General features: G+C 39.3%; 1 protein-coding gene and 2 non-coding genes across 6 annotated transcripts in view; all 3 read right to left on the bottom strand.

Moving 5' to 3' along the window:
- Positions 1-27,830, bottom strand: part of SSH2 (slingshot protein phosphatase 2) — a 243,296-nt gene that overhangs the window by 53,456 nt on the left and 162,010 nt on the right. For all 4 annotated transcript variants that reach the window (XM_032615198.1, XM_032615196.1, XM_032615195.1 and 1 more), the window contains 2 exons: positions 16,257-16,360; positions 10,442-10,506 (listed from right to left, as the gene is read on the bottom strand). In XM_032615198.1, the coding sequence (XP_032471089.1) occupies positions 10,442-10,506; positions 16,257-16,360 (169 nt within the window). The remainder of the gene's footprint in view (positions 1-10,441; positions 10,507-16,256; positions 16,361-27,830) is intronic.
- On the bottom strand, positions 3,366-3,435 carry LOC116746497. The gene has a single exon (XR_004347754.1). It is a non-coding gene; the product is annotated as a small nucleolar RNA U2-30 (small nucleolar RNA).
- On the bottom strand, positions 3,574-3,653 carry LOC116746498. Its single transcript, XR_004347755.1, has one exon. It is a non-coding gene; the product is annotated as a small nucleolar RNA U2-19 (small nucleolar RNA).

Genomic DNA, 27,830 nt, shown 5'->3' with positions numbered 1-27,830 from the left:
GGCAAAGAAAGAAAAGAGACATCACATGACCCACTTAAAAAGACAGAGGTGAGTCGGTCCCTCCTGGCTATCTTTTCACCTCTACTCTGATACTCCTAGGAAAAGCTACTTGTAAGCACAATCACCTGAAGTAACTACATTAAGCTTGTCTCTAATAAAGAGCTGATACACCAAGAATGTAATTCCCACCATACTAACTCCATGTACCAGGTAGAGAGCTGTACTGCTGACTTTTATGTTCCATGAAATAATAGAACATTTCAAACCAAATTTGCTTGTGAGAAGCTAAGAGGAACTACTAGTTAAACTGACGAAGGTCTAGCCCTATTTGGCTGGGACCAAGTGAGCATTATACACATAGAGCTATGAGTAGCAGTAAATGCACATGAGGAGGACTGACAGGCAGCACAGACTCTATGATTCTAGAAACATTCCACAAAATATTAAACTAACCAAAAACCTGGTGCAGGTAAACTAGAATTTCTTATAAACAAGATCTCAGATATTATTACATATCTAAACCTGGGCTTGCTTTGGCAAGCTCTGATCTAACTGTTCAGTTTCCTGAATATGTATGTTACAGGCCTTTTATCCTGTCAAAGCTCTTGAGAATTTCTGGAAAGGCTCACATGCAAATGACATGGAAACAACTAAACTATGCTTCTGATCATTTATCTATAACTTCTACACCAACTAGTGGGGACTGATTGGCTAAGCTGAAGCTGATAAAGGTAAAAACAAAAACAAATAAAAGACCTCCATAAATATTACCTATTATGCAAGTTATCAGGCCAAGTTAGCAGGTGGGTAGCAAGTTTCTTTGTGATATTCAAATAAAACATTAGTTGTTTCTCTTTTAAAAGTGAGGTGTGTATCTGTTTATTTATGTATCTATTTAAAATATAAAGAGCATTTCAAATGTTTGGCCCTCCCTTGCTTAATCTAATCAGAACAGAAGATCCTAAACCTAATGGGAAAGGCCCCAGTCATCTCACACTGATTTAGGCTTGAGAAACTGGCACATCACGGATTCATTCCATTTTAACCTTCTTAGATGGAAGAATAGCACTTAGAGGTCTTGGGATTTGATCATGGACCTCTAGATAGCACCTACAGTTATTACTAAACTTTTACTAAATGGAAGTGGAGCTTTAATCAGTGGGTGAGAACCCATGACATTAACTTAACACCTACATCCTAATTAGAAGGGCAAGATCAAAAATTTTTTTTTCATTAATTAATTTATCTTTGGCTGCGTTGGGTCTTCGTTGCTGCGTACGGGCTTTCTCTAGTTGCAGTGAGTGGGGGCTACTCTTTGTTGCTGTGCATGGGCTTCTTATTGCAGTGGTTTTTCTTGTTGTGGAGCATGGACTCTAGGCATGCGGGCTTCAGTAGTTGTGGCATGTGGGCTCAGTAGTTGTGCCTCACAGGCTCTAGAGCGCAGGCTCAGTAGTTGTGGCACACGGGCTTAGTTGCTCCACAGCATGTGGGATCTTCCCAGACCAGGGCTCAAACCTGTGTCCCCTGCATCGGGAGGCGGATTATTAATCACTGTGCCACCAGGGAAGCCCAAAATCAAATTTTTTTATAAAATTTTTTTTTTGCAATGCCAGGGAACAGACCTGAGGCTTTGAAATTCCCTTTAAGCTTCAAGATTCTAGATTAAGGAAATAAATAAAAATTTAAGAGCCACAGCATAGAGAAAATACTAATACCCACCCTGGTTTGAGGTCTATTTCACTCCTGTGTTGGGGAGATTAACAAAATCTAATAATCTAATTTGATTCATTAAGTCAATCAGAGAAATATAATTTAAAATGGCAGTTTGCACATAATACCCTAATATTAGAATTGGCAGGAATTCCAATGTTTCCTCAGTTTCCAGAAATCACATGGAATAGATGACAAATAAGGCAACAATTCAGATGCATTTGATTAAAGTTCTCATTGAAAAGGATACTACTGAAGTTTACTCTAATCGCCCAAATAACATTTTGTTTATTTAACGTCTTTATTGGAGTATAATTGCTTTACAATGGTGTGTTAGTTTCTGCTTTATAACAAAGTGAATCAGCTATACATAAACATATATCTCCATATCTCCTCAACATTTTGGATTTAAAAAAATATTTTTCTTATCTATCTATCTATCTATCTATCTATCTATCTATCTATCTATCTATCTATGGTTGGGTCTTCCTTGCTTTCCCTAGTTGTGGAGGGTGGGGGCTACTCTTCATTGTGGTGCACAGGCTCCTCATTGTGGTGGCTTCTCTTGTTGTGGAGAACGGGCTCAGTAGTTGTGGCTTGCGGGCTCTAGAGTGCAGGCTCAGTAGTTGTGGCACACGGGCTTAGTTGCTCCACGGCATGTGGGATCTTCCCAGACCAGGGCCCAAACCCGTGTTGCCTGAATTGTCAGGTAGATTCTTAACCACTGCGCCACCAGGGAAGTCCCAACGTTTTGGATTTTAAAACGTGGCAGCAATAGCAACTGAGAAAATTATTCCAAGAAAGTCCATTTATTGCTAAATTTGGAATAGTACAAGTTTCAGGAGAACTGGATCCAGCAATCCTAGGTCTGACAAGTCATCTCATTTTCAAAGCTCATCTTATCAAAGAATGTTAAAAACTTCCCTTGTTTAAACGCTTAATCTGATTATAAGCAGTTCACAAACTTCTCTGCTCAGCATTATCCAGCATCAGGAAATACTCCTTAAGTTTACATTGCACCTTTGTCTTTAATCTATTTCCAACAAGAATCTTACATCATGCCCCTACATGCAATGTTTATCCTGAGGGAAGCCACATTATAAAGTCCCAACGTCAGAAGGCAGCTCACGCAATCCATCAAGAAAGAAAGGTTTCAAAAGTATGCAAATATTAAATTCTAGCCAAAAGAACAAAGTTAATACCTAAAATTAAAATAGACTTCAGATGTGACACTAATGAACTAAAGAACACTGTCTTCAAAAGAAACAGAGCTTGAGGGAGTCTCTGGATTTTATTATTTTAAAAAATCTGTATGAAATTCTTTAAAAAAAGACCCTATGGGAGGACCTCCCTGGAGGTCCAGTGGTTAAGACTCTGCCCTTCCAATGCAGAGGGTGCAGGTCGGGGAACTAAGATCCCTCATGCCGTGGGGTGCAGCCAAAAACAAAAAACAAAAAACCCCTGCAAACCCAATGACTTATATCTGTGCAGGCATTAAAAACAGATTTATTTACTGACATGGAAAGATACCCACAGGAAAGTTTGACAAAAGCAGGTTATAAAACAACATTTAGATTTTCACCTGTTTAAAAAAAAAAAAAAGATAAAAAAGGCACTCTCTGACATGACACATACTTTTTTTCTTCTTTCATTTCTGAGCTCAGATCAAGTACAGAAACCTTAATAGTTATAAACCTCAGTAGTAAAATCTTCTCATCATGGCTCAGAACTGATTAGCCTTTCATACACACACTGCCCCTGCCCCCAACCTCATTCAACCACTGACAAGTCTTCAGTGATCCACTGTCACCTTATAAGTACATAAGCCCTTACTTATGTTTTAAATTACTTTATACTTTTGCTTCTCAGTACTACAGAGATCATGCATTAGGTAGACTGCAAGGTTTTCTGATGCTCAGATTTGGCTATTTTCATCACTGACCCAGTTCAGTAAGAGCAGATCGCAGAGAATCAGGCACATACTCTTACACGTACACCTTAAGATTAGAAGGATACTCATCCAAACAGTAAGAATGGTTTTCTTGGAGTATAGGATACAAACTGATTTTTACTTTGCCTTTATGACTCTCTGTACTGTCTGATTAAAAATAAAAAAATTAACCCCTTTTTCTTTTTGGAAAAAAAACAAAACAAAACCAAAAGACTCATTTTCTTAAATTCTCCTGCAAATTACTCAAAAACAACTCCTAGTGCCTTGTCAGCACCTCACTGCTAGTTAAAAACACTAGCTTAAGTTACTTTAAATGTTAGCAAAGCTCTTAATTTCCCAGTCTATTTTTTTTTTAATTAAATGGGTCTCTGATAATGTGCAAGAGCACTGTAAAACCACTGCCTTCATATTATCAGCTATGGTTTTCCCAAGTACTAAAGCTAACGCTTAAGATTGTATTTATAATGCAGAGCTTCCCTGGAGGAAAAATTAGTTTAGTCCTATTTTCAATGCTAAAGCAAAATGTGGGATTTAGTGCCTTTATTTGTTGTTGGGTTATTAAAAAAAATAAAAGCAGGAATTTCAGTTAACTATCAAACTTTTAACCTGATGCACAATCCCCAGAATGAGAGTTTCAGCATTTCAAATTTAACTCAAAACAAAAGGCTTTGCTTTGAGTCTACAAATGCTCCTTTCAGTTAGAAAAGTGCTAATTTGTCCAAAGTCACACAATGTATTCACTCATTTTCTTGAAGATGACTCACTCAATAATCTGAAACATAATGACTATGTGTTTGTAACAATTCAAAACAACTGCTGTAAAATGGCTTGTCACTTGAGCTCTGAATTAATTTAAAGGCGTCAGTTACATTTTTTGAATTTGTATTTTATAAATGTAAAGCAGCTGAAGCTGCATACTTCAGCAGGAAGGAAAAAATTTAATTGCCAATTCTGCCTTAGTAACTGCTCCCTTATGCTTTCCCAAGTCTCTTGTGGTTGAAATTATTTTAACATTCAGAGGTGCAACCCAAATTCTGGAATTTTATTAATGAGAAAGAGATAAAGTGAGTAATAGACCTCAGCTTTAGCTCTACCAAAGCAAATAATTTTTGGAAACTAGCCACAAATTTCTATCTCTATTTCTAATATATGCAAGTGACCATTATTATGGGTTTTAGAGGGGTTGTTCTCAAAGTGTGACTCCTGGACCAGCACCATCAGCATGACTTGAAAACTTGTTAAAAATGTAAATTATCATTGCCTCCCGCTCCCCAAATCAAACTCTTCAGGTGGAGTCCAGCAAATGTCAGTTTAACAAAGCTCTGGAGGTGATTCTGATGTACTCTAAAGTCTGAGCATCACTGCTTTAAAATGCTAATGCTGTAAGAATTGGACCCCACTTTTTTCACTTAAAAAGAAGTGTTTAAGATAGAAGTATATCAAGAAATATAGACAAGATTTATGTAAGTATAATGCTACATTAGGATAAGGATATAAAATAATTTTGGAGGGACTTCTTATTTCAATTCCTTTAAATTTCAAAGTGAGTTTCTCAACAAAAATTAGTGGCCATGTCAAGAAGGCTATAGAGGCAGCATTCAGGAGAAAAAATGACAGAATCTAAACACAGAATGATCAGTGTAATTACCATAGAGTTCAGAGGGCTGATCATCAACTTTCCAATCATTCATGTATTCTACTCATTATCTCTCTTCCCAGACACAAAGCAGAGATCAGCTATTTGGATTTCCACAGATACATTAAGTTCAATTTCCAAGTTATCACCTTAGCCCAGAAGGGCTCGTCACCACGCACCTGGATTATTGCAATAACTACCCAGCAGGCTTCCTGATTTAAGTTGGCTGCCTCCTCCCCTCTACTCTGTATTAGCTTTTGAGGAATATTTCTTAGATACTGTAGCTGTCAAGTGCTCATGGAACATTCTCCAGGATAGATCATATCTTGAGTAAAAATCAAGCCCTGGTAAATTTAAGAAAATTGAAGTCGCATCAAGTATCTTTTCCAACCACAACACTATGAGACTAGATATCAATTACGGGAAAAAATCTGTAAAAAATACGAACACATGGAGGCTAAACAATACACTACTAAGTAACCAAGAGATCACTGAAGAAATAAAAGAGGAAATCAAAAAATACCTAGAAACAAATGACAATGAAAACACAATGACCCAAAACCTATGGGATGCAGCAAAAGCAGTTCTAAGAGGGAAGTTTATAGCAATACAATCCTACCTCAAGAAACATGAAACATCTCAAATAAACAACCTAACCTTACGCCTAAAGCAATTAGAGATAGAAGAACAAAAAACCCCCAAAGTTAGCAGAAGGAAAGAAATCACAAAGATCAGATCAGAAATAAATGAAAAGGAAATGAAGGAAACGATAGCCAAGATCAATAAAATTAAAACCTGGTTCTTTGAGAAGATAAACAAAATGGATAAACCATTAGCCAGATTCATCAAGAAAAAAAGGGAGAAGACTCAAATCAGTAGAATTAGAAATGAAAAAGGAGAAGTAACAAATGACACTGCAGAAATACAAAGGATCGTGAGAGATTACTACAAGCAACTCTATGCCAATAAAATGGACAACCTGGAAGAAATGGACAAATTCTTAGAAAAGCACAACCTTCCGAGACTGAACCAGGAAGAAATAGAAAATATAAACAGATCAACCATAAGCACTGAACTTGAGACTGTGATAAAAATCTTCTAACAAACAAAAGCCCAGGACCAGATGGCTTCACAGGCGAATTCTACCAAACATTTAGAGAAGAGTTAACACCTATCCTTCTCAAACTCTTCCAAAATATAGCAGAGGGAGGAACACTCCTAAACTCATTCTACAAGGCAACCATCACCCTAATACCAAAACTAGACAAAGATGTCACAAAAAAAGAAAACTACAAGCCAACATCACTGATGAACATAGATACAAAAATCCTCAACAAAATACAACAAACAGAATCCAACTGCATATTAAAAGGATCATATACCATGATCAAGTGGGGTTTATCCCAGGAATGCAAGGATTCTTCAATGTAGGCAAATCGATCAATGTGATACACCATATTAACAAATTGAAGGAGAAAAACCATATGATCATCTCAATAGATGCAGAAAAAGCTGTTGACAAAATTCAACACCCATTTATGATAAAAACTCTCCAGAAAGTAGGCATAGAGGGAGCTTACCTCAACATAATAAAGGCCACATATGACAAACCCACAGCTAACATTGTTCTCAGTGGTGAAAAACTGAAACCATTTCCACTAAGATCAGGAACAAGACAAGGTTGCCCACTCGCACCACTATTGTGCAACATACTTTTGGAATTTTTAGCCACAGCAATCAGAGAAGAAAAAGACATAAAAGGAATCCAAACTGGAGAAGAAGAAGTAAAACTGTCACTGTTTGCAGATGACATGATACTACACATACAGAATCCTAAAGATGCTACCAGAAAACTACTAGAGCTAATCAGTGAATTTGGCAAAGTAGCAGGATACAAAATTAATGCACAGAAATCTCTTGCATTCCTATTCACTAAAGATAAAAAATCTGAAAGAGAAATTAAGGAAACACTCCCATTTACCACTGCAACAAAAAGAATAAAATACCTAGGAATAAACCTACCTAAAGAGACAAAAGACCTGTATGCAGAAAACTATAAGACATTGATGAAAGAAATTAAAGATGATACTAACAGATGGAGAGATATACCATGTTTTTGGATTGGAAGAATCAATATTGTGAAAATGACTATACTACTCAAAGCAATCTACAGATTCAATGCAATCCCTATCAAACTACCACTGGCATTTTTCAAAGAACTAGAACAAAAAATTTTACAATTTGTATGGAAACACAAAAGACCCTGAATAGCCAAAGCAATCTTGAGAAAGAAAAATGGAGCTGGAGGAATCAGGCTCCCTGACTTCAGACTATACTACAAAGCTACAGTAATCATGACAGTACAGTACTGGCACAAACACAGAAATATAGATCAGTGGAATAGGGTAGAAAGCCCAGAGATAACCCATGCACATATGGTCACCTTATCTTTGATAAAGGAGGCAAGAGTATACAATGGAGAAAAGACAGCCTCTTCAATAAGTGGTGCTGGGAAAACTGGACAGCTACATGTAAAAGAATGAAATTAGAACACTCCCTAACACTGTACACAAAAATAAACTCAAAATGGATTAGAGACCTAAACGTAAGGCCAGACACTATAAAGCTCTTAGAGGAAAACACAGGCAGAACACGCTGTGACATAAACCACAGCAAGATCCTTTTTGACCTGCCTCCTAGAGAAATGGAAAGAAAAACAAAATTAAACAAATGGGACCTAATGAAACTTAAAAGCTTTTGCACAGCAAAGGAAACCATCAACAAGACAAAAAGACAACCCTCAGAATGGGAGAAAATATTTGCAAACGAAGCCACTGGCAAAGGATTAATCCAAAATATACAAGCAGCTCACGTAGCTCAATATCAGAAAAACAAACCACCCAATCCAAAAATGGGCAGAAGACCTAAATAGACATTTCTCCAAAGAACATATACAGATTGCCAACAAACACATGAAAGGATGCTCAACATCACTGATCATTAGAGAAATGCAAATCAAAACTACAATGAGGTATCACCTCACACCAGTCAGAATGGCCATCATCAAAAAAAATACAAACAATAAATGCTAGAGAGGGTGTGGAGAAAAGGGAACCCTCTGGCACTGTTGGTGGGAATGTAAACTGATACAGCCACCATGGAGAACAGTATGGAGGTTCCTTAAAAAACTAAAAATAGAACTACCATATGAGCCAGCAATCCCACTACTGGGCACATACCCTGAGAAAATCATAATTCAAAGAGAGTCATGTACCACAATGTTCATTGCAGCTCTATTTACAATAGCCAGGACACGAAAGCAACCTAAGTGTCCACTGACAGATGAATGGCTAAAGAAAATGTGGCACATATGTACAATGGAATATGAGCCATAAAAAGAAACGAAACAGTTATTTGTAGTGAGGTGGATGGACCTAGAGTCTGTCATACAGAGTGAAGTACGTCAGAAAGAGAAAAACAAATACCATATGCTAACACATATATATGGAATCTAAAAAAAAAAAAAAAAAAACGTTCTGAAGAACCTAGGGGCAGGACAGGAATAAAGACGCAGACCTAGAGAATGGACTTGAGGACACGGGGAGGGGAAGGGTAAGCTGGGACGAAGTGAGAGAGTGGCAATGGACATATATACACTACCAAATGTAAAACAGATAGCTAGTGGAAAGTGGCAACATAGCACAGGGAGATCAGCTCAGGGCTTTGTGACCACCTAGAGGGGTGGGATAGGGAGGGTGGGAGGGAGACACAAGAGGGAGGAGATATGGGGATATATGTATATATATAGCTGATTCACTTCATTATACAGCAGAAACTAACACAGCATTGTAAAGCAATTATACTCCAATACAGATGTTTAAAAAAAAAAAATACTGTAGCTGTCCCATGTAACTTCTTGGCTCAAAAACCTGTAATGCTTCACTACAGATTACTGAAAAGGTAGAGGTACTAAAGGTATTAAATATTAGGGGGTCAGGTAGGGAATGTAAATGAGTGGAGTAGTCCACGTGAAGATTAAATGGGTAGAAATACTTTTCACTTTCCACAAAGAATCATACTCATCCCATTTTTACTTCCCTACTTTTATTAGATGTTTTATTACAAGGCAACAGTGAAGGAACGATGACAAATGGTGACACCTGACTTTAGTGTGCAGGAGACAACAGAATATGTACAAATTACAGTAAATTAAGAACCCAGGCCATACTGATGTCCTCCCCCTACCAAGTCTAGCCAAGTTTTGCCATGTAAGAATAAGGTCCCAGTGTGGTCAGAATTCTTGATTTTTCAAGAAAAGCCCCAAGTCTGGATTTCTATGTGAAATCATCCAGCTTTAAAATTCTGGCTCAGATTTAAAACAACGACAACAACAGCAACAAAAACCACTGTGTGGTCCAAACAAAACATATCTCTGGCCTGTGGACTGCCAGATTGAGACCTCTAGTTTGGAGCATTAAGTCCCTATTTGCCTGCCTTGTCTTTTGGTATTTTAACTTCCCTGTATTAACAACAGTCCCCATACGTAGGCAGCATTTTATACTCTGATATACTTTAGTGTCCGTTTGATTCTCTCAACTGTGAGAGGTAGAAAAGAGATAAGGAAGCAGGCACAGACAGACCAAGTGATTTGTCCAACATCATATGGTTGTCACTAAGCCCAGGTCTCCTGACTCTGAGACCAGCATAAACCTTTGGCCACTTAACTCTCTCCCTGTCCCTCTTATGTGTGCTTTTGCTTCAGTCATGCCCTCATCTAGAATGACTGTCTTCTTTCCTTCTGCCAATCTCATCATCTTTCAAGACCCAGCTTAAGCTCTACTGTCTATATAAAACCTTCCTCAACTAGGTTAAGTGGCCCAGTTTCTTTTTTCTGAATTTTAATTGGTGTTATGGTCAATAACTTACAAACTGGCGCTCATCAAGTCTTGAACCAAATTATTTCACATCATTTCAGATTAACTCATATCCCCAGTTACATTCTAAGCTCTTTGATGATGGGGACATGTCATTCTTCTTTTCTATTCCACACAGTTTTTATGCTGGGACATAAAAATGACTGTTTAATGTTTGCTATCTTAGACAGTCTTTTGAGGAAGAAAGTTATAATAATACCTCTAACTTACCAGCCTGATGTTGTCTTCTGGGCGGAGTAATATGAACATTGCTTGGAGATGCTGTTGGAGGTCACCTGGTGAAATTTACAAAACAAAGGATAATTATTCTCCATTGTAATGTTAACAGAGAGGATTCCTTCTACCCTAATAACTTGTGTAAAAGAAAGTTCTGGTTCACTGAGGGACTCTAATTAGACACAGAAATTGAGTGAGTGTCTTCATATGAATGGATCTCTATACATTCACTTTTAAGTCTACACTACATTAAAATTTGCTTCGTGTTTGTCCTCTGGAAGCTGCACTTGAAACCAGTCAGTTTTGTACCATGATTGATGTTGATGAGAGCGATGGTGAAATGTGTTGGGCAGAGAAAGCACTGGCTGTGCTTTCAGGCCCACTGAAGGTGGAATCAAGGGAATCTTGAAATGGGGATGTATGGTATACAGTGTTAGAATTATCTCTAACTTTTAAAAAGCTAACCATTTTGCCATTCCTATCTCTGTAATTGTGATATTCAGTTGCACTTAATCTAAGAAGAATTTTAGATTCCCCCTAGAATAATGTCAACAGTTAAAAATGATTTCCGCACTAGTAGCTGATATTAAAAAGATATTAAATACAGCAGATCTCAAGGGATATATATTCTAGTGAACATATTATTAGGTGCTTTAAAATGGCCAATCAGGGACTTCCCTGGTGGTGCAGTGGTTAATAATCTGCCTGCCGGGCTTCCCTGGTGGCGCAGTGGTTGAGAATCTGCCTGCTAATGCAGGGGACACGGGTTCGAGCCCTGGTCTGGGAAGATCCCACATGCTGTGGAGCAACTGGGCCCGTGAGCCACAACTACTGAGCCTGCGTGTCTGGAGCCTGTGCTCTGCAACAAAAGAGGCCCCGATAGTGAGAGGCCCGCGCACCGCGATGAAGAGTGGCCCCCACTTGCCACAACTAGAGAAAGCCCTCGCACAGAAATGAAGACCCAACACAGCCGAAAATAAATAAATTAAAAAAAAAAAAAAAAAAAAAAGAATCTGCTTGCCAATGCAGGGGACACAGGGTCGAGCCCTGGTCTGGGAAGATCCCACATGCCACAGAGCAACTAAGCCCATGTGCCACAACTACTGAAGCCTGCACACATAGAGCCCGTGCTCTGCAACAAGAGAAACCACTGCAATGAGAAGCCCTTGAACCGCAACGAAGAGTAGCACCTGCTCGCTGCCAACTAGAGAAAGCCCATGTGCAGCAACAAGGACCCAACGCAGCCAAAACTAAAATAAATAAATAATAGCCAATCATTATTTCAATCCTCACTTGCTTTTATACATCCTATAAAACTAAGTTGAAATTTCTTTGTATTAAACTATTATAGGTTTCCTCAATTTCCCTGTTCTGTACTATAAAATCGGAAGCTTTGGCTAGTAGGAGATAATTAGATAATGTGCTGTCATAAACGATAACAATCAGAGAACAAAAAAACTTCATTCCTGACCAACCCTTTTTCAAGAGTCTCAAGTGACTAATGTGGCTGCATAATCATGGATGCCACCGTAACCTGTTCTCACATTGGTCTTGGAATCTACATACATAATTTTCATCCACGTAACTTCACAGCTGTTAATGATGAGATGAAATGCTGATATGTGCAAGAAGTAGAGAGAGATAGGAAGAAAAAAAAAGTACGTTGGCAAACAAGTAATGTTTGTCCCTTGTGGCTTGTGGGATCTTAGTTCTTCGACCAGGGACTGAACCCAGGGCCCCTGGCAGTGAAAGTGTAGAGTCCTAGCCACTGGACCACCAGGGAATTCTCCCCTTTCTTCCTCTTAAAGAACAGTTTTCTTGTCTTTTTCTCCCCCTCATTTTACTGCTGGCTTCTGACCAATTCCATTATTGCAGAATCTTTCAACTTTCAAAATTAAAAAGAAGAGTCATTATGTTTGGCCATTCTACTATACTTTAAACCCAGAGACAGAATCTAAGTCTCATGTGCAAGAACCAGTGTGGGTTCACAGTACAAATCCAAGAGAAATGAAAACATATGTCCACACAAAAAACCTGTACACAAATGTTCATAGCAGCATTATTCATATTAGCCCCCAAATGGAAAAAACTCAAACGTCTATCAATTGATGAATGGATAAATAAAATGCGGTATATCCATACACTGGAATATTATTCAATCATAAAAAGGAATAAAGTACTGTTACATACTATAACATGGGTGAGCCTTGAAAGGGGCCATGTCTCAAGTGAAAGCTGCCTGTCTCAAAAGATTGTTTATATGGTTCCACTGACATGGAACACCCAGAATAGGCAAATCTATAGAGACAGAAAGTAGATTAGTGATTGTTTAGGGCTAGGAGGGAGGGTGGGGGATATAGGGAGTGACTGCTAATGGGTACTGGGTTGCTTTTTGGGGTGATGAAAATGTTCTAAAATTAGATTGTGGTGATGGCTACACAACTCTGTGAATATACTAAAAAAAAAAATCCCTGACTGTACACTTTAAATGGGTAAATTGGGTGAATAATATGGTATTTATGTCTCAATAAAGCTGTTAAAAATAAAAGAATCAGCGTGGGGAGACAAAGTGTTAGGTATAAACAATGAAGAATGACTACAGTTACAATTGAGGTAAGCAGCTCAGGCTTTTAAAAAATTAAGCTTCCTTTTGTTCTCTCAGGACAAATAACCTAAAGAAAGAATTTTCAGGATGGAGAACTTCTAGAGGAGAAACATTTCTGGGCAAACAGCAGCCCTAAGACTCCACTCCAAGCACTAGTGGCCCAAATATCTAGCTGGACCTTCTTAGAAGGTCCGACAAAAGTCAGGGAGCCCTACCCCTACAGTAGGGCTTCCTACGCGAGCTGGGTATGTGGAAGTTCAGATTCGCTAGTGGTGAAAAGTACTGCCATGAGGTATTTCCTCTTGGGAAACTGTCCTTCACAGAGACTAATAGAGGCAATATACCCGTACCATTAAGATCCTTTCCCTACATTTTGTTTTCATATGCTTCACTGCTGGTAGCCAAGTTTTAGACTTCAGTTTGATTTTAAAGACTTTTGGTTGTTTCTCTTTAAAATGTTAGCAGACATTCACTTATAATATCACTTTTTGATTACAAAAAAGTACTTGAAAAAAAAAAAAAAAAAAGTACTTGGATATTTTTAATGAAGCCCAGATAAAATTCTAACTCGTTCAAGAAATATGCATAAGAAAGTACAATTAGACAGAGTAAGCCCTTGATCTGCTTGCAATTCTGCCATCATCTTTCAGTTACTGCCGACTCAGCCAAGGGAGCTCCAGCTTATGTGAAGGTCTGGCTCTGTGAGCTGCATTTATACTCACACTGCCTCATCTGTTCTGGTCTGGATCACAAGTAAAGTCCATTCATCTTGTGTTAAATCTGCTTTTCTTTTTGGTATGGAGAAAGCTAAGTGAACAAGGTCAAGTAGAAACCTGGGTGGCAGCTGAAAAGCCACTGACCCCACTTACTATTACATGCCACAGAGCAATTTGCCTAACATCTTAGTCAGACACACTGGATTTAAACCAATATTTTGTCTTCTTTTTACTGTGATAAATATCCACACCAAACAGAAACCCAAAGCTCACCTGGGTCTACTTCCTCTGTGCATTCAAGTTTTTGTGGTGTTGGGGAGGAGATCCCCCCTTGACTCTGGTGGTTGGTGTTGAAGAGGAAGGTTTTTAGAAAATGTAGTACAAAGCTAATTTTCCAAAGAGTTTTTTCATCTGCCCCTTTTAAAATTTTTCCATGGCTGGAGAGTTTTGGTAGGAGGATAATACTGTCCAATGAGATGGATTATAATTCTGAGCTGCTACATTTGGAACTAGATGAAGGTCCAAACAAGAAGTAGGGCAGCCACTAAAATAGCTAAGATTACCTGCACTGGAGTTAAACTCACTACTGGCTCCATGGGACACAGTACCTCTGGCTTTCACCTCTGACCTACACACTCAAGGTTTACAGTCTTCTTTGTTCTCTTCTTAGTAATTCCAATTGCTTCCACTCCTGGACATCACACGTCATCAAAATGGCACATTTTGGACAATAAGCAAACACTCTTTGTATAGCACTGATTGGGATTTCTCTAATTGGTGTCCTCAGGACAACTGACTTTTTTTTTTCCCCCAAAATGACACAAGTTAGGCTTGCTGTTAGAAGAGAGGCATAAGGCTGATTATCTTCCTTTAAACTGTGGATATCCTATACCTGGAGACCTCTTTCTCTAGACCAACTTTCTTCAATTCTTTCTTAACCTCATCACCACATGCACCTGACTTTAGAGAAGTCTAACATATGGAAATATTAAATGCGTACACTACTGTTAGTGGGTGTGATACAGTGATTTATAATAAAAAATATATATATTTGGTCTTTGTCCAGTTCCTGGCACAGAGCTGTTAACATCATTGGAATTTCTTTCTTTCTTTTTTTTTTTTTAACATCTTTATTGGAGTATAATTGCTTTACAGTGGTCATTGGAATTTCTTAAGTGATGTGGAGCAAAGAAGGTGTCTTTTGTTCTATTAATGACTTGACTCTATGAAAGCACCTAGGGATGGGGGCTGGTTGCCAGGGGAACCAACCTTGTGATTAGAGGGTTGGAACTTCCTTATCTGGGCAGGGGAGAGGGGCTAGAAGTTCAATGGATCACCAATAGCCAACAATTGAATTAATCATACCAGTGTAATGAACCCTCCACAAAAACCTAAAAGGCCAGGTTTCAGAGTGCTTCCAGATTGGTGAACACATGGAGATTTGGGGAGGGCATACACTCAGAGAGGGCACAGAAGCTCCGTGCCCCTTCCCACATACCTTGCCCTACACATCTCTTCCATCTGGCTGTTCCTGAGTTATATCCTTTTATAATAAGCCAGTAATCCAATAAGTGAAATGTTTCTCTGAGTTCTGTGAGCTGCTCTAGCAAATTAAACAAACCCAAGGTGGGGGTCATTGGAACTTCCAATCTACAGACAACCCGGACTTGTGACTGGCACCTGAAGTTGGGGGTAAGGGGGGCAGCCTTATACAACTGAGCCCTTAACCTGTGGAATCTGACACTATCTCCAGGTAGATAGTGTCAGAATTGAGGTGAATTGCAGGACACCCAGCTGGTGTCTGAGAATTGCTTGGATGTGCGGGGAAACAAGCCTCATATTGGTACTGGGTGCAGAATATTAGTGGGTTATTTCAAAATCAGAGTATCACACTTATCCCTAAGTGAACATTTATTTGATGATTCCTTGTTTCTATAAAAGTCCTCTGAATTAAATTTCCAGTCTTTTTAGCGTGAACACAATCAAGAAGTAGACTCTGGTATTTAAGAACTGGTATTTTAATATGTGATATCATAATTCTTGTTAACACAATAGTGCTACTGAATTTACTTATATTAGTAATATGCCGTATTAATCTCCTCATAACATCACTAGAGAGCAGACAGAAAAAAAAAGTCATCTTTGGTTAATCGATTTTGCATAGAGTCTGAAGAAACATCTGAACATCTTTTAGCTGATTACCAAAACCTTAATCGAGATGTCACATAAGACTTCATTAGTGTATTTTTGTGCCTGATTATTTTTCCACCAAAAATTTATTGTTGAACATCTACTTCGTGTATAAGGTATTCTGCTAAGTGCCAGAAATATGGTCTATGAGAGCGAAAGAAAAGTGATTACAGCATAGTACAATGCTTTTTTCACCATTACAGAACTGTTGAAGAAATAGCGATGAGGTACTCAGTCTTTTAGAACAAAACAAAAGGTAAAGAAACCAAGAAAAGGAATGGCATATGTGGAGCTTTACCTGCATGCTTATTGCGTCTGTGGCTGATTCTTGGTGTGGATGAGCCATTTCCCCGTGGCAGAAAAAGGGCAGCACCTTTGACCGTTAGAAAGCTCTCGCTGATGCTATAAGGAAAAAGTAAAAATAAATAAATAAACAAGTAATTTAAGGAAGAAAATCAAAGAGTAAGATGAAGACCGACTTTGGGATTATTTTCTCTTCCCTATTCTAAAGTTCCAACCTCATGGGATGAAGTAAAAATAAAATCAAAAGAGCCTCTGATAAACAACAAGGTCCTTCCTACTGTATAGCACAGGGAACTATATTCAACATCCTGTAATAAACCATGATGGAAAATAATATGAATACGTATGTGTGTGTGTATATACACACACACACACACACACACGTATAACTGAATCACTTTCCTGTACAACAGAAACTAACACAACATTGTAAATCGACTATACTTCAATTAAAAAAAAAAAGAGAGACTCTGGTTACTCACACAGTCTTGTCTACTATAATTTTTCTGAAACAAAACTTACAATATTCTATACACATTACACGGTAGCAGTTAAGAGTGAAGGCTTTGGAAATATAGGGTAAAGGCTCTGGAACCAGATGCCTGGGTTTGAATCCTAGCTCTACTACTTCCTACTTGAGTGAATTTTAGGGGGCCTAAGTTTCTTTATCTATAAAACAGGGATTAATAAATAAATTGAGGTTGTTGTGAGGAATCAATAAGAATAAGAAGCTTCTTAGAGTGGTGCCCTTAATAAATATTACTTTAACAGCTAACAGAGCTAACAGATCTATGGTTATCAATAACTAATAGATCTATGGTTGTCAATAATGGTGTTTCAACAGCGTTCTAATCAGACATGAAATACGTTACAATGCTTAGCTACTAATAATAGATCCAAAGTTTGCATAAAAGACTTATATTTAAAATATACACACATCACACTAAAGTGTTACTCAAAATTTTACTTTCACAAACTTGCATTTCCATATGATTGAAAAGGAGTAGTGCACAGGAAGTCTGGTCAACCCATGGAGTTTGCCCTCCATGTTAACACCCTTCATGTGAATGATAGCTCAACAGAGGTGGGGAACTACTGCTCAGCAGAGAGGCTATTCAAAATACAATTACTAGTGGATATCCACAGAAAACAGAAATTGTATCTAAATTATTTCATATCGACAGACTAAGCCTTTCAATGTTATCTACAGAATCTGAAAAGGATAGAACTTCTAAGTCATTAATGGCAAAGTTTAGAAACACATAATGAAGGATTCCAAGATTGTTTGCGAGTACACCGTTCAGTGTTAGCTAATGTATTGTAAATTACACTGTGCTGCCTACTCAACATTTCCACTTGGAAAACGAATTGGCATTTCAAATTTACATTGCCAAAACTATTCTCTTGAGTCCCCTGCAAACCTGATCCCTAGCCTCATCCACCCAAGTTGTTTGGTACAAACATATAACAGTCGTCCTTGGTTTCTCTATTTCCAACAATATATATCTAATCCATCAACAAGACCTATGAGATTTACTTTCAAATACATCTTGAATCTGCCCATGTAGCTCCATTACTACTCTGACAATGGTCCAGGGTACCACTGTTTTTCACTTAGACTACCGTTAAAAAGTTTTCTTTTATTACAGAAAATTTCAGACTTATACAAAGTAGAGGTAATAATACATGAGCTCCCCACATTCTCATACATTTCAGCTTCAATTCATGGGCAATTCTGCTTTTTCTATATCTTTACCCCTTTCGCCCTATCCCTGAAGTGAAACTAACCCCAGACGTTATATCAGCAAAAATCCTCTAAACTGGTCTGTCAGCAACTATTTCTGTATCACTACTATCCACTTACCAAACAGCAGCCAGAGTGCTTTAAAATATACAGATAAATATCATATAATGTCACTTTCCTGCTTAAAACCCACCAACAGCCTCCCTTTTTATGTATAAATTAAACCTGAAGTCCTCAGCTGGGACCTCAGGGCCCTGTAACAGCTGATAAGAAGTTATTTCTCTGGTCTTATACCATCTCCCCTTTTGTTTACTATGATCTGGTTGCACTAGCCTTCTTTCTGTTTCTTCTATATTTCAGGCCCCTTCTCAGGGCCTTTGTGCTCTTTGTTTTCTACTTGGGACACTTTTCTCCTGGCCTGTCACTGTTTAAGTCACAGCTCCAATATCATCACCTCTCCCCCCATCCCAATCATACTCTATCCTGCTGTCCTGTTTTGTTTCCTTCAGGATATTTATCATAAGCTAAAATTATATTTATTCACTTGTATGCTTGATTGCGGTCATCTCCCTATGCTAGAATATAAGCTCCATGAAGAATAAGACTTTATTTTGCTCAGCACTGTTGTATCTTCAACACTGGAAATAGTGCCAAGCACATATTAAGTGCTTGACAGATATTTGATGGATAAATGAATTCATCCCAGGAGTTTTTCCCCCCATACTCTTTTAGCTGACCCATCCCTGAAACAGGAATTGTAATTTAGGACAAGAAAACAGAAATTCTGTAATCTCACAGGTAAAAAATAATGATTACAGAATTCAATATATGTGGCAGATTACTGGGCTGTAAAATACAAATGTGTGATGATAAATTAATCGATTAAATGAAATTAAATCATCTCTATAACAGTTGTCAGTCCTTGATTCAATTTTATCGTTTAATCATGTGGCATGAAGCTGATATACCTTTAAGGTAACTTGCCAAATAGACTGGAACATGTCTTCTAAAAACAAACACAAGACTCCATAGCGGCCACTTTACAATTCTGCGTGCTGGCTGCCTTTGTTTTGTTTTGTTTTCATCTTTAAATAAAGCATTGCACTCTTGTGGTCTGTTGCACAAGTCTTGTCTCTTGTTACATTTGTGGTATGCACATGTCACCCTGCTGTGGGTCACTCTGTTTCACTCACATTACAGGAACAACCTAAAACAAAATGTCTGAGCGACAGGATGAGTGGGGTACACCACAGACAGGAAATGACATTCACACTGCTGCCAACACAGCAACTGTCTGTTTTACAAAACGAAAATATTTTAAAAATAAAGGCTAAATAGTCTACCTATCAGCAGGCAAGTTACAGCTATGGGCACTTTGGTTTCCAGTACACAAAGTGGTCTCTACATCTACTAAAGAAGTGTATTTGTTGAGAGCTTATTTCAGTCATTCTTTTTGCGAGACAAAAGTAGTTTCTCTTTGACAAACACACCAACTTCCTGGTTTTTAGAGTTCTGGAATATTGTTCTTAGATACATTTGTGGCTTATGCTTTAAAGCATATTTCTTAAGTGTCTTCTTTAAAATGTATGTAGTGCTTTCACAAGGGGAGGATTGGGGTGGAGGACAAGGGCTCTTGGTTAACTCAAAGCTACCTGGAAAATTTCTGATTATAAAAGAAAAACCAGGAGTCAAAGTCACAATTGGTATAAGGCAAAAGATGCCGTTCTATTTGAGTCATTTATACAAATCTCAATAAACTTTTCTGATACAACAAAATGCACAGCAGGTCCAGCTGGGCCAGGAGACTGCCCTAGTAGGTGCGATCTAGGCCCCCAGAGAGTCATGGCAGATACACTCTGGATGGTACGATCAATCCTCTTTATTCTGTGGCCCCAGATTATGACTCCCCAGTTATCAAAAAAGTGGCATAAACTGTTGATCACAAGGGGACCAGGAATGAAAGTGTAGCTAATTACAAAAAACCCTTTTCATCACTGAAAAAAAGTCAAAGTTCTATAAACGCTATCAAAGATGGGATGGCGACATGGAAGTGAAAAAATAAAATTCGAAATCACCAGAGTTTAGGAGGATCAATTTCAACTTGAAAATTAAATGCTTTATTTGCATATGAAGAAAATAATACGTATATTTAATCACATGTACTTCAGTGTAAGGTAAAGGCTTAGCATATCTTGCTAGAATAGTGAGAGACATTTATTCGTGTTTCTGAAGCATCTGGCTAAAGATTCAATCAACACAGAGTTGGTCTCTAATTTAAAATCTAGAAAGGCAGGTGAAAACTTTTACATGTTTTCTGAACTGACCAGTTATCTAGAGCCTGGCCCAGGAAGAGGAATGCTCCAGTAAATTCTATGGAGCCATCTGTATGTGATTACAGATGTCCAAGTTAAACACAAACCCCAAAGGACTTAAGAACCCCCATATTAAGGAAAACACAAGATAAAGAACATTCTCCAAATCTAAAGTTGGAGAGTCATTAGCTGCTTGATGAGAAAATGACAAGGATCATCTTTCTAACACAGTGACAGTGACATTCTCCAGTTTTTATCAGAATACGTCTGAAGAACATCTACCCTTCTCTTGCCGTAAGATCACTTGCTCAACAAATGGAAAGTCATCCCTAGTTTGATACATGAACTGAGCTAATAACAGCTAACTTGAGATGCCCACTGTGTGCCAGGCACTGAGCTAAGCACTTTACATTGTTTCATTTAACCTTCACAACAATCCTATGAAGTAGGTACTATTTTTTACCCCCAGTTTACACATAAGAGACTGAGGGGCTCACAGGTGGTAAATTATCTGCCCAAGATCATACAGCTAGCTAGCCATCCTCTGAGTAAAGATTCAAACCAAGTTCTGACTTGAAAGCTCATGCTCTGAATCACTCTCTATTATGCTGTTCTAGTTTTATGATATAGTTTATGGAAGATGAAACACAATGCCTTCCCTACAGAACTTTTCAACAGCACAGAATTTAAAAGTGGAGACAGAAGTGAAAGAAAAGGACTGAAATCCATTCAGATCTCAACTCTTACTCCTTTTTTGTTCCCCCTATCAAGGCCATGAACAGAAAGACTTTACTGAGGGGAATGAAGAACATCTGGCTGAGAGATGAATCCAGATGGGCTGGACAGTAGAGAAAAGAACTGGGAATGACAGTAGCATTTTAGTCTCAAAAACAGAGGAAAGAGCACTCTGTTTTAAATAATTTGGGAAAGCACTCTGTGCCAATCCCTCCCAATCAAAAGCACTTTGCAAAGCACGAAACTCGTTAACTGGCAGTTTCTTCTCAGGCAAAGTGGAGAGGAAAAGGTCAACTAAGTGAAGAAAATACTTAACTGTTCTGAGGTTGGAATAACCTTTGAGGAATGTGGCCAGGGTGGTCATCCATGACCAGCAGGAAGGCCAAGGAAGCAAAACAAAGCAATGACACACCTGGCCAAACTGCTACATGTTAGTTTGACAGACATTCTTCTGTTTTACATGTAACACACGAGATGAAATGAATCATTCACTATGGGAAATCAAGTTTCATAAAGTGGGTGTAATGCTTTTACTTTAACATTAAAATGAAGAAAGTAGATTTTCATGTTTATAATGTTTCTAATGCCAAACTCTTGAGTTTGTTTGGCATTTCTGCCTGAAGCCAAAATTCATAGGTAAATTATTGTGTAATACTGATGGCATAAAATGTTATTGCACGAGGTAAGCTAGTTAGCATTTATGTAAAATTCGAATACACATAATCTGAACTGTTATATTTTTATCTTGAAGAATATTCACTTATGGGAAACTTGCAAATACATTCCACTCTCCTAACAACACTCTCCCTTTCCTGATAAGCTTTCTCTGCTTATTTACTTGCTTAATTTCAGATTCAAGGTACTAGGGCAGCTCTGTCAATCCCATTAGGTGGAAAGGAATTCGTGTCCCCACTCAGTGTGACCACATCCCACAGAAAGCTAAGTTCATAATAAAAAGTTTCAAATATCAGACCAGAGGCCAAAGGACTACAGAGCTATCAATACTAGTGCCTACTGAAAAAGTCTGGCTAAATCCAAAAAACAGGAAGGACAAAATCACTGTGCCTTGATGGATGAAACATGGCTACAAAAGTCAAAAGCACACTTCAGGTAGTGAGAAAATTTCGATTCTGTAATCCTAAAGAAATTTAGATTACAACGGGAGAAAATCCAAACCCAAATACTGTATGCACTATTCTCTGTAATTAAACAATCCCCAACCCCATCTCCAACATACAGGCCATATGTTCAAGTGACAGTGTTGGAATGGCAATGGATACCTGGGACCCTCTCTGCACCCAGGACATAAACTCCCAGATACATGCCTATGAATGCAGGCAGCGGGATATTTTCTCTATCAGCAGACAAGCAGAGGCTGGGGTACATTAGTAAACCGGTTATTGGCAAAGTGGATAAGAGCTTAAGGCAGTTCTTATTCATTAACTACAACCACCAGACCATTTTAGTTCCAGCTAATCTTCCTCTTAAACTCTGTTGCACAATGCCCAGCACAACTACCTTCAGATGCAGTTATTTTCCCCCCTTTCCTACTTTTCTACAATCTAAGAAGAAGAAAAAAAAAGGTCTGTCTGTTCAAGGCTGAGGGACAAATTCCACCAGGACTAATCTTCCCGGTCCTTTCCCTACAGATGATAAATTGGAGGGGGGAAAAACCCCAGAATATTCATTTTGAATGTTCATTTACTGATAAGATCTTGTATCTATCCCATTTTTGCCTCAAACATGTACACCTTAGAAATGTCCAGATAGAAACACAATCTAGGATCAATAATTTTATCACTGGCCATACAATTCAACCTTCTAATTTCTATAGATGGGGGCACATCTGAGTTGACATTTGTGGTTTCTGGCTGTCCAGCAATAGAGCTCTCCTTTCTAATTTCACCCTAGTCTCCTTTTGGGAATGTGCCTGGTCATGGTGACCCTCCAACTCTGGAACTGCAAGGGGCCTTGCAGGAAGCTGGCATGTGGTTTAGGCTTCGCCAGTTGGAAACTCTCTCCTGAATCTCAGGCAAGTGACCCAAGTGAGTAGGGAGAATGGGGGATGGTCACATTCACAGTGGGGAGAGTAGCAAGGTATAGCACAGTCGACTCCTGCTCCTGGGCTTTCCTTGAATGCCCTTTGCTCCTGCCTGTTCTCTAAGTTTGGTCTTCTAGTCTCCCATCCATTAGGTAAGCTCTGACATCCTTCTAAGAAATATTTTGCTTAAGATAGTTAAAATTCAGGGCTTCCCTGGTGGCGCAGTGGTTGAGAGTCCGCCTGCCGATGCAGGGGACACGGGTTCGTGCCCCGGTCTGGGAGGATCCCACATGCCGCGGAGCGGCTATGCCCGTGAGCCGTGGCCGCTGAGCCTGCGCGTCCGGAGCCTGTTACTCCGCAACGGGAGAGGCCACAACAGTGAGAGGCCCGCGTACCGCAAAAAAAAAAAAAAAAAAAAAAGATAGTTAAAATTCATTTCTGAGTTTGCAACAAACAATCTGGTACATCAACTGAAGTTCAGAGATGTGAATGACTTGCCCCAAGTCACACAGCTAGAAAGCAGTGGAGCACAGACTAAGGCCCATGTCATCTGAAACCCAGGGCGGCACTTTAACCCTTTATCTTAAGTTAGCAGTTACCATAACGGGACATATTTGCTGACTTAATAATCTGAAGCAACCAGAAGTTAAAAACACATCTGGTCAGTTCATCTAAAGAGAACAAAGGCAGGATTTCATGGCAAAGCCTGGTGTGATATTTCTTCTACTTTTCATGGTATCCTGAAAACAAAGTTCAGGTCTGGATAGGGAAATATTTAGACATACTCCCATGAGGCAAATACTTTCATGCTGTTTCTTAAAGTTCCTTCTTTTTTCTTTTTCCTTTAGTATGTTTGTTGGATATTAAACATTGCTTTAAAAAAATATCAAAAACTAGATGCCAAAAACAAGAAGTAAGAAAGACCATGAGGCCTAGGCATGAGGGCAAGAAAGCCTACATGGGAAAAGAAGTGGATGCCTGACCAGCCCTTGGTTCCTCTGCAGTCTTCTCTCAGACCAAAGGTGCTTCTTTCTAGATGCTGTCTGGTCATATACACCCTTGACCTCCTGTCAGGGATTAAAAGTGTTTAGATTTTGGTTTGGAGTTTTGAAGTACTACCAAATAATGAAAGGTCAGAGCTGGAGGGCCCTCAGAGAGGGTCTAGGTCATGGCTCCAACTGGTAGTAGGCGGGCCTAATTCAGCACATTTTGTGAGACCAGCACAGATGTAAAATCATTTTAATTTCTGAATACCTTTGAGAAGAGCAGCCACTCTCTCCAGCTCCTCCAGGCGGCCACCACCCCTGGAATTACACTGAGCAGTCTGGCCCCCAAACACTTCTGAGTTTGAGCTAAGATTCAGAGACCAGAATTTCTCATGACACTACTGCCACCTTCTAATCTCTGTCCCTTTGCAGCCACTCTACCAAGTCTCAGCCTCATCTCCAACAGCCATCTGCCAATATTCCACCTACCCCTCCTCAGAGAAATAAAAACAAATACTCCCCCCTCTCCCCCACCCACCACCACCACCACCAAAACAAACAAAAAAAAAAAACCCTAGGTGCCTATGAAAGGAATTGGTTTCAGGCACTTCCTAACACAATGGACCCTGGTCCGCCTGATGACTGACAGTGCCGGGGAGTTTTGTTTTCAAGAAGGTCCTCCTCCAAGGAGTGGAGAAACCACCTCAGCTCAGAGGAGCCCATTTCCTTTACAGGCTGAATTAATAAAGCTTCTCAGTCCTGTGGCCCAAAACTCTAGACTTAAATACTTTTCTTTCAAAAAGGTAAAGCCTAAAAGCTGTCTGAACCAAAGACTAAATGACCTAAACAGTTCTTTCTCAGTATTTAAAATGCTGGATGTACTGATCACCAAGAGACATGACCAACATTACTTAGCACCAAATTTTAAATAGTTGGTGGGATTAAACAAAAAACAAAAGGAGATTAACTAAGAAAAACTGTTCAGCATTTGAAATATTATTTCATTTGCATGATTCAACAAATGCCTTTCCAGGTATTTTAAACACACCTGCAGAAGGAATGTAAGTTGGGTTTTTAAGCACTTGGCCAAAACATCAACCCCTGCTTTCAGACCATTTCTCTTTCACCTTTATGCAAAGCCTCTTGTGAGGCTCAGGGCACCTTCTAGTCTTTGTTGCTGTCACCTTCTGACATCCTTGTCACTAGCTTTAATTTACTCCTTATTTTGCTCAATCTCCTCTCTTTTAACCCTGATTCCTACTACAATCTTAACAGATTCCATTGTTCATAGAGATGAACATCCAACAGCTTGTCCCCAAATTTCTTGTCCCCTTGATCTTCAAACACCTTCACCTGGACTCCATTTAGACTTCTAATTCCCAGAGTCCCTTTCGAAGGCATCAGAGTTTGATGGACTTGATTTCAGAAGCCAAACTCCCACTTTCTGACTACAACCCCCTCTCTTGTGACCTTCATGTGTTCACTCTCTCTTCAACCTGGTTGAGACTCCCACCCCTTGATTTCTCAATTTTTTCCCAAGCCATCTACCTCTTTTTGGCTTTTCTTCCTTCCCTAACCAACCTAGTCCCATGTCCTATTTCCTAACTGGTTTCCCTGCAATCTGTTCTCTTTGTTTCTGAATTCACTTCATAATACTTACTACAGCTTAAAATTATAGTATTTTTTGATGACTTATTTATAATTTTCTGTATGAGCAGCAAGCTCCTTGAGCGGGAACAACTGCCTTGTTTAATGTTATCTCTCTAACGTCTAGCATAGTACCTGACACTAAGTGCACGTGCAATAAATATATATTGAATAAATGAAAGGCAGCCCAATGTTTAAGGAGATTATGAAACCATGCCTCTGGATGCCGGCGCACATCCATGGTCTCAGTGACAGAGATGTCAGAGATGACAGCAACAACGCTGAGTTGACTCAGCTGGGCAGTTAATCCCTCCAGGCACAGCCCCCCCACCATTTCCATCCCTACCTGCTCCAAACCCTCCTCGCTCTCAAGTCCCATCACAACTCCTGTTTCCTTCAACTCTCCACTTAAGCTGGTCTTCTACACCATCAAGAAATGGAGGCTAGCTGGTGTGCTTTTTCCCAATTATTGATACTTTCCCTCACCTGCGGACTTATCGCCTTTCTCCAATCTGAGAGAATGATGCATCCAGCTATCAAAAGTCAACCCTCTCACCTGTGTCCTTGACCCCATTCCCTTGTATCCTAGTTTACCAATTAGTCACCCCTCTCTCTAGTGACCGCTTCTCCTCAGCCCAGAAACATGCTCAACTCTGTTCTTTCACATCCTTAAAACAAAACCCTTACTTGATCTTGTGTCCCCTTCTAAGTTCTCTTCTTTATTACAGCAAGTCTATACTTGCTGTCTCCATTTTCTTCCCTTGTCAGTCGTTTTTTTTCTGCTGCCATCTTGCTTCTGTCCCACCTCTGAAACTCCTCCCCATCCTAAGTCTGCCAGTGATTACCCAAGTGATAGATCAGAAGGACAAAGATCCTTGTCTTAGCTTGACACCAATTTCTGTTTTTCATTTAGCACCTGGAGCCTTGATGGGCACTAGCAAATCCCTTTCTCCTTTTTGAGACTCTCTCCTCTTAGCGTCTAAGACACTGAACCAACTTGGTACTTCTCTAAGCACCCCAGCTCGAGATCCTCTGCCAGATACCCTACCCTACCCTGCTCACTGCTCTTACACCAGACAGATTGTCTGACCTTCACAGGGCTCTGAAACTCATTTACAACTAATTGTACTTAAAAATCAGAATTTCCAGCTTCTCTTGAAAGATGAGAAAATCTGAACACACATGTCCACATTCACGCCTAGCAAAAACTGGCCAGAGCTGCACAGTGGCTGCCCCTTTAGATATCACATGATGGTAAGTGCTACGGAGAAAAACAGCAGAGTAACAGTGAGTGCTGCTGTATGTATTTGTGTTATAAGGTATGCCCAGGGAAAGTCTCTCTGATGACGTTTGAGCAGAGATGTGTAGGAAGTAAGGGAGGTGGCTGTGTGGCTGTTTGGGGAAACAACATTAAAAGTAGAGGGAGCAGCAAATGCAAAGTCTCTGAAGTGTACTTGGCTGGTATGGGAAATAGCAAGGAGGTCAACAGCACTGAAGTGTAGTGAGCCAAAGACGTGTGGTAGAAGATGAAATCAAAGAGATAGGAAAGGGCAAGTGGCACAGGTCTCAGTGTCTCCACTTCATTTCTAATTTGGCTTCCAAGGCACTGTAGTTGAGATTTTCTTTGGTTAGTCAAATCCAATGGGCATTTTTCAGTCCTAATCTTTCTTGACCATTTGATATCGTTGATGACCTTGTAATATTCTTTCTTTGTATTCCTCCTATGTTTCTATTCCTTCACATTTTCATTTGCGGGCTCCTATTCTTTTGCCAACCTCTTAAATATGTTGTCTTCTATCATTTCCTTGTCATTCCTCTTCTTGCTCTATATATACTCTTGTGGATGCCCTCATCCACTTTCATGGCCACCCTGTCCTATAAAGGATAAAGGATGACTCCTGACTAGTTAGCTACTGATAGATAACAAATTACCCTAAAACTTGGAAGCCTAAAGCAACAAAATCATGTATTATCTCATACAGTTTCTGTGGGTTAAGAGTCCAGGAGCAGGCCAGCTGGTGGTTCTGGCTCAGGGTCTCTTATGAGAATGAAGTAATCTAAAGCCTAGACCGGGGCTGGGAAGATCTGCTTCGCTTCCAAGATT

Source organism: Phocoena sinus, chromosome 20, assembly GCF_008692025.1.
Source record: "Phocoena sinus isolate mPhoSin1 chromosome 20, mPhoSin1.pri, whole genome shotgun sequence".
Lineage (NCBI taxonomy): Eukaryota > Metazoa > Chordata > Mammalia > Artiodactyla > Phocoenidae > Phocoena > Phocoena sinus.
This window is presented reverse-complemented; position numbering and strand designations above follow the sequence as displayed.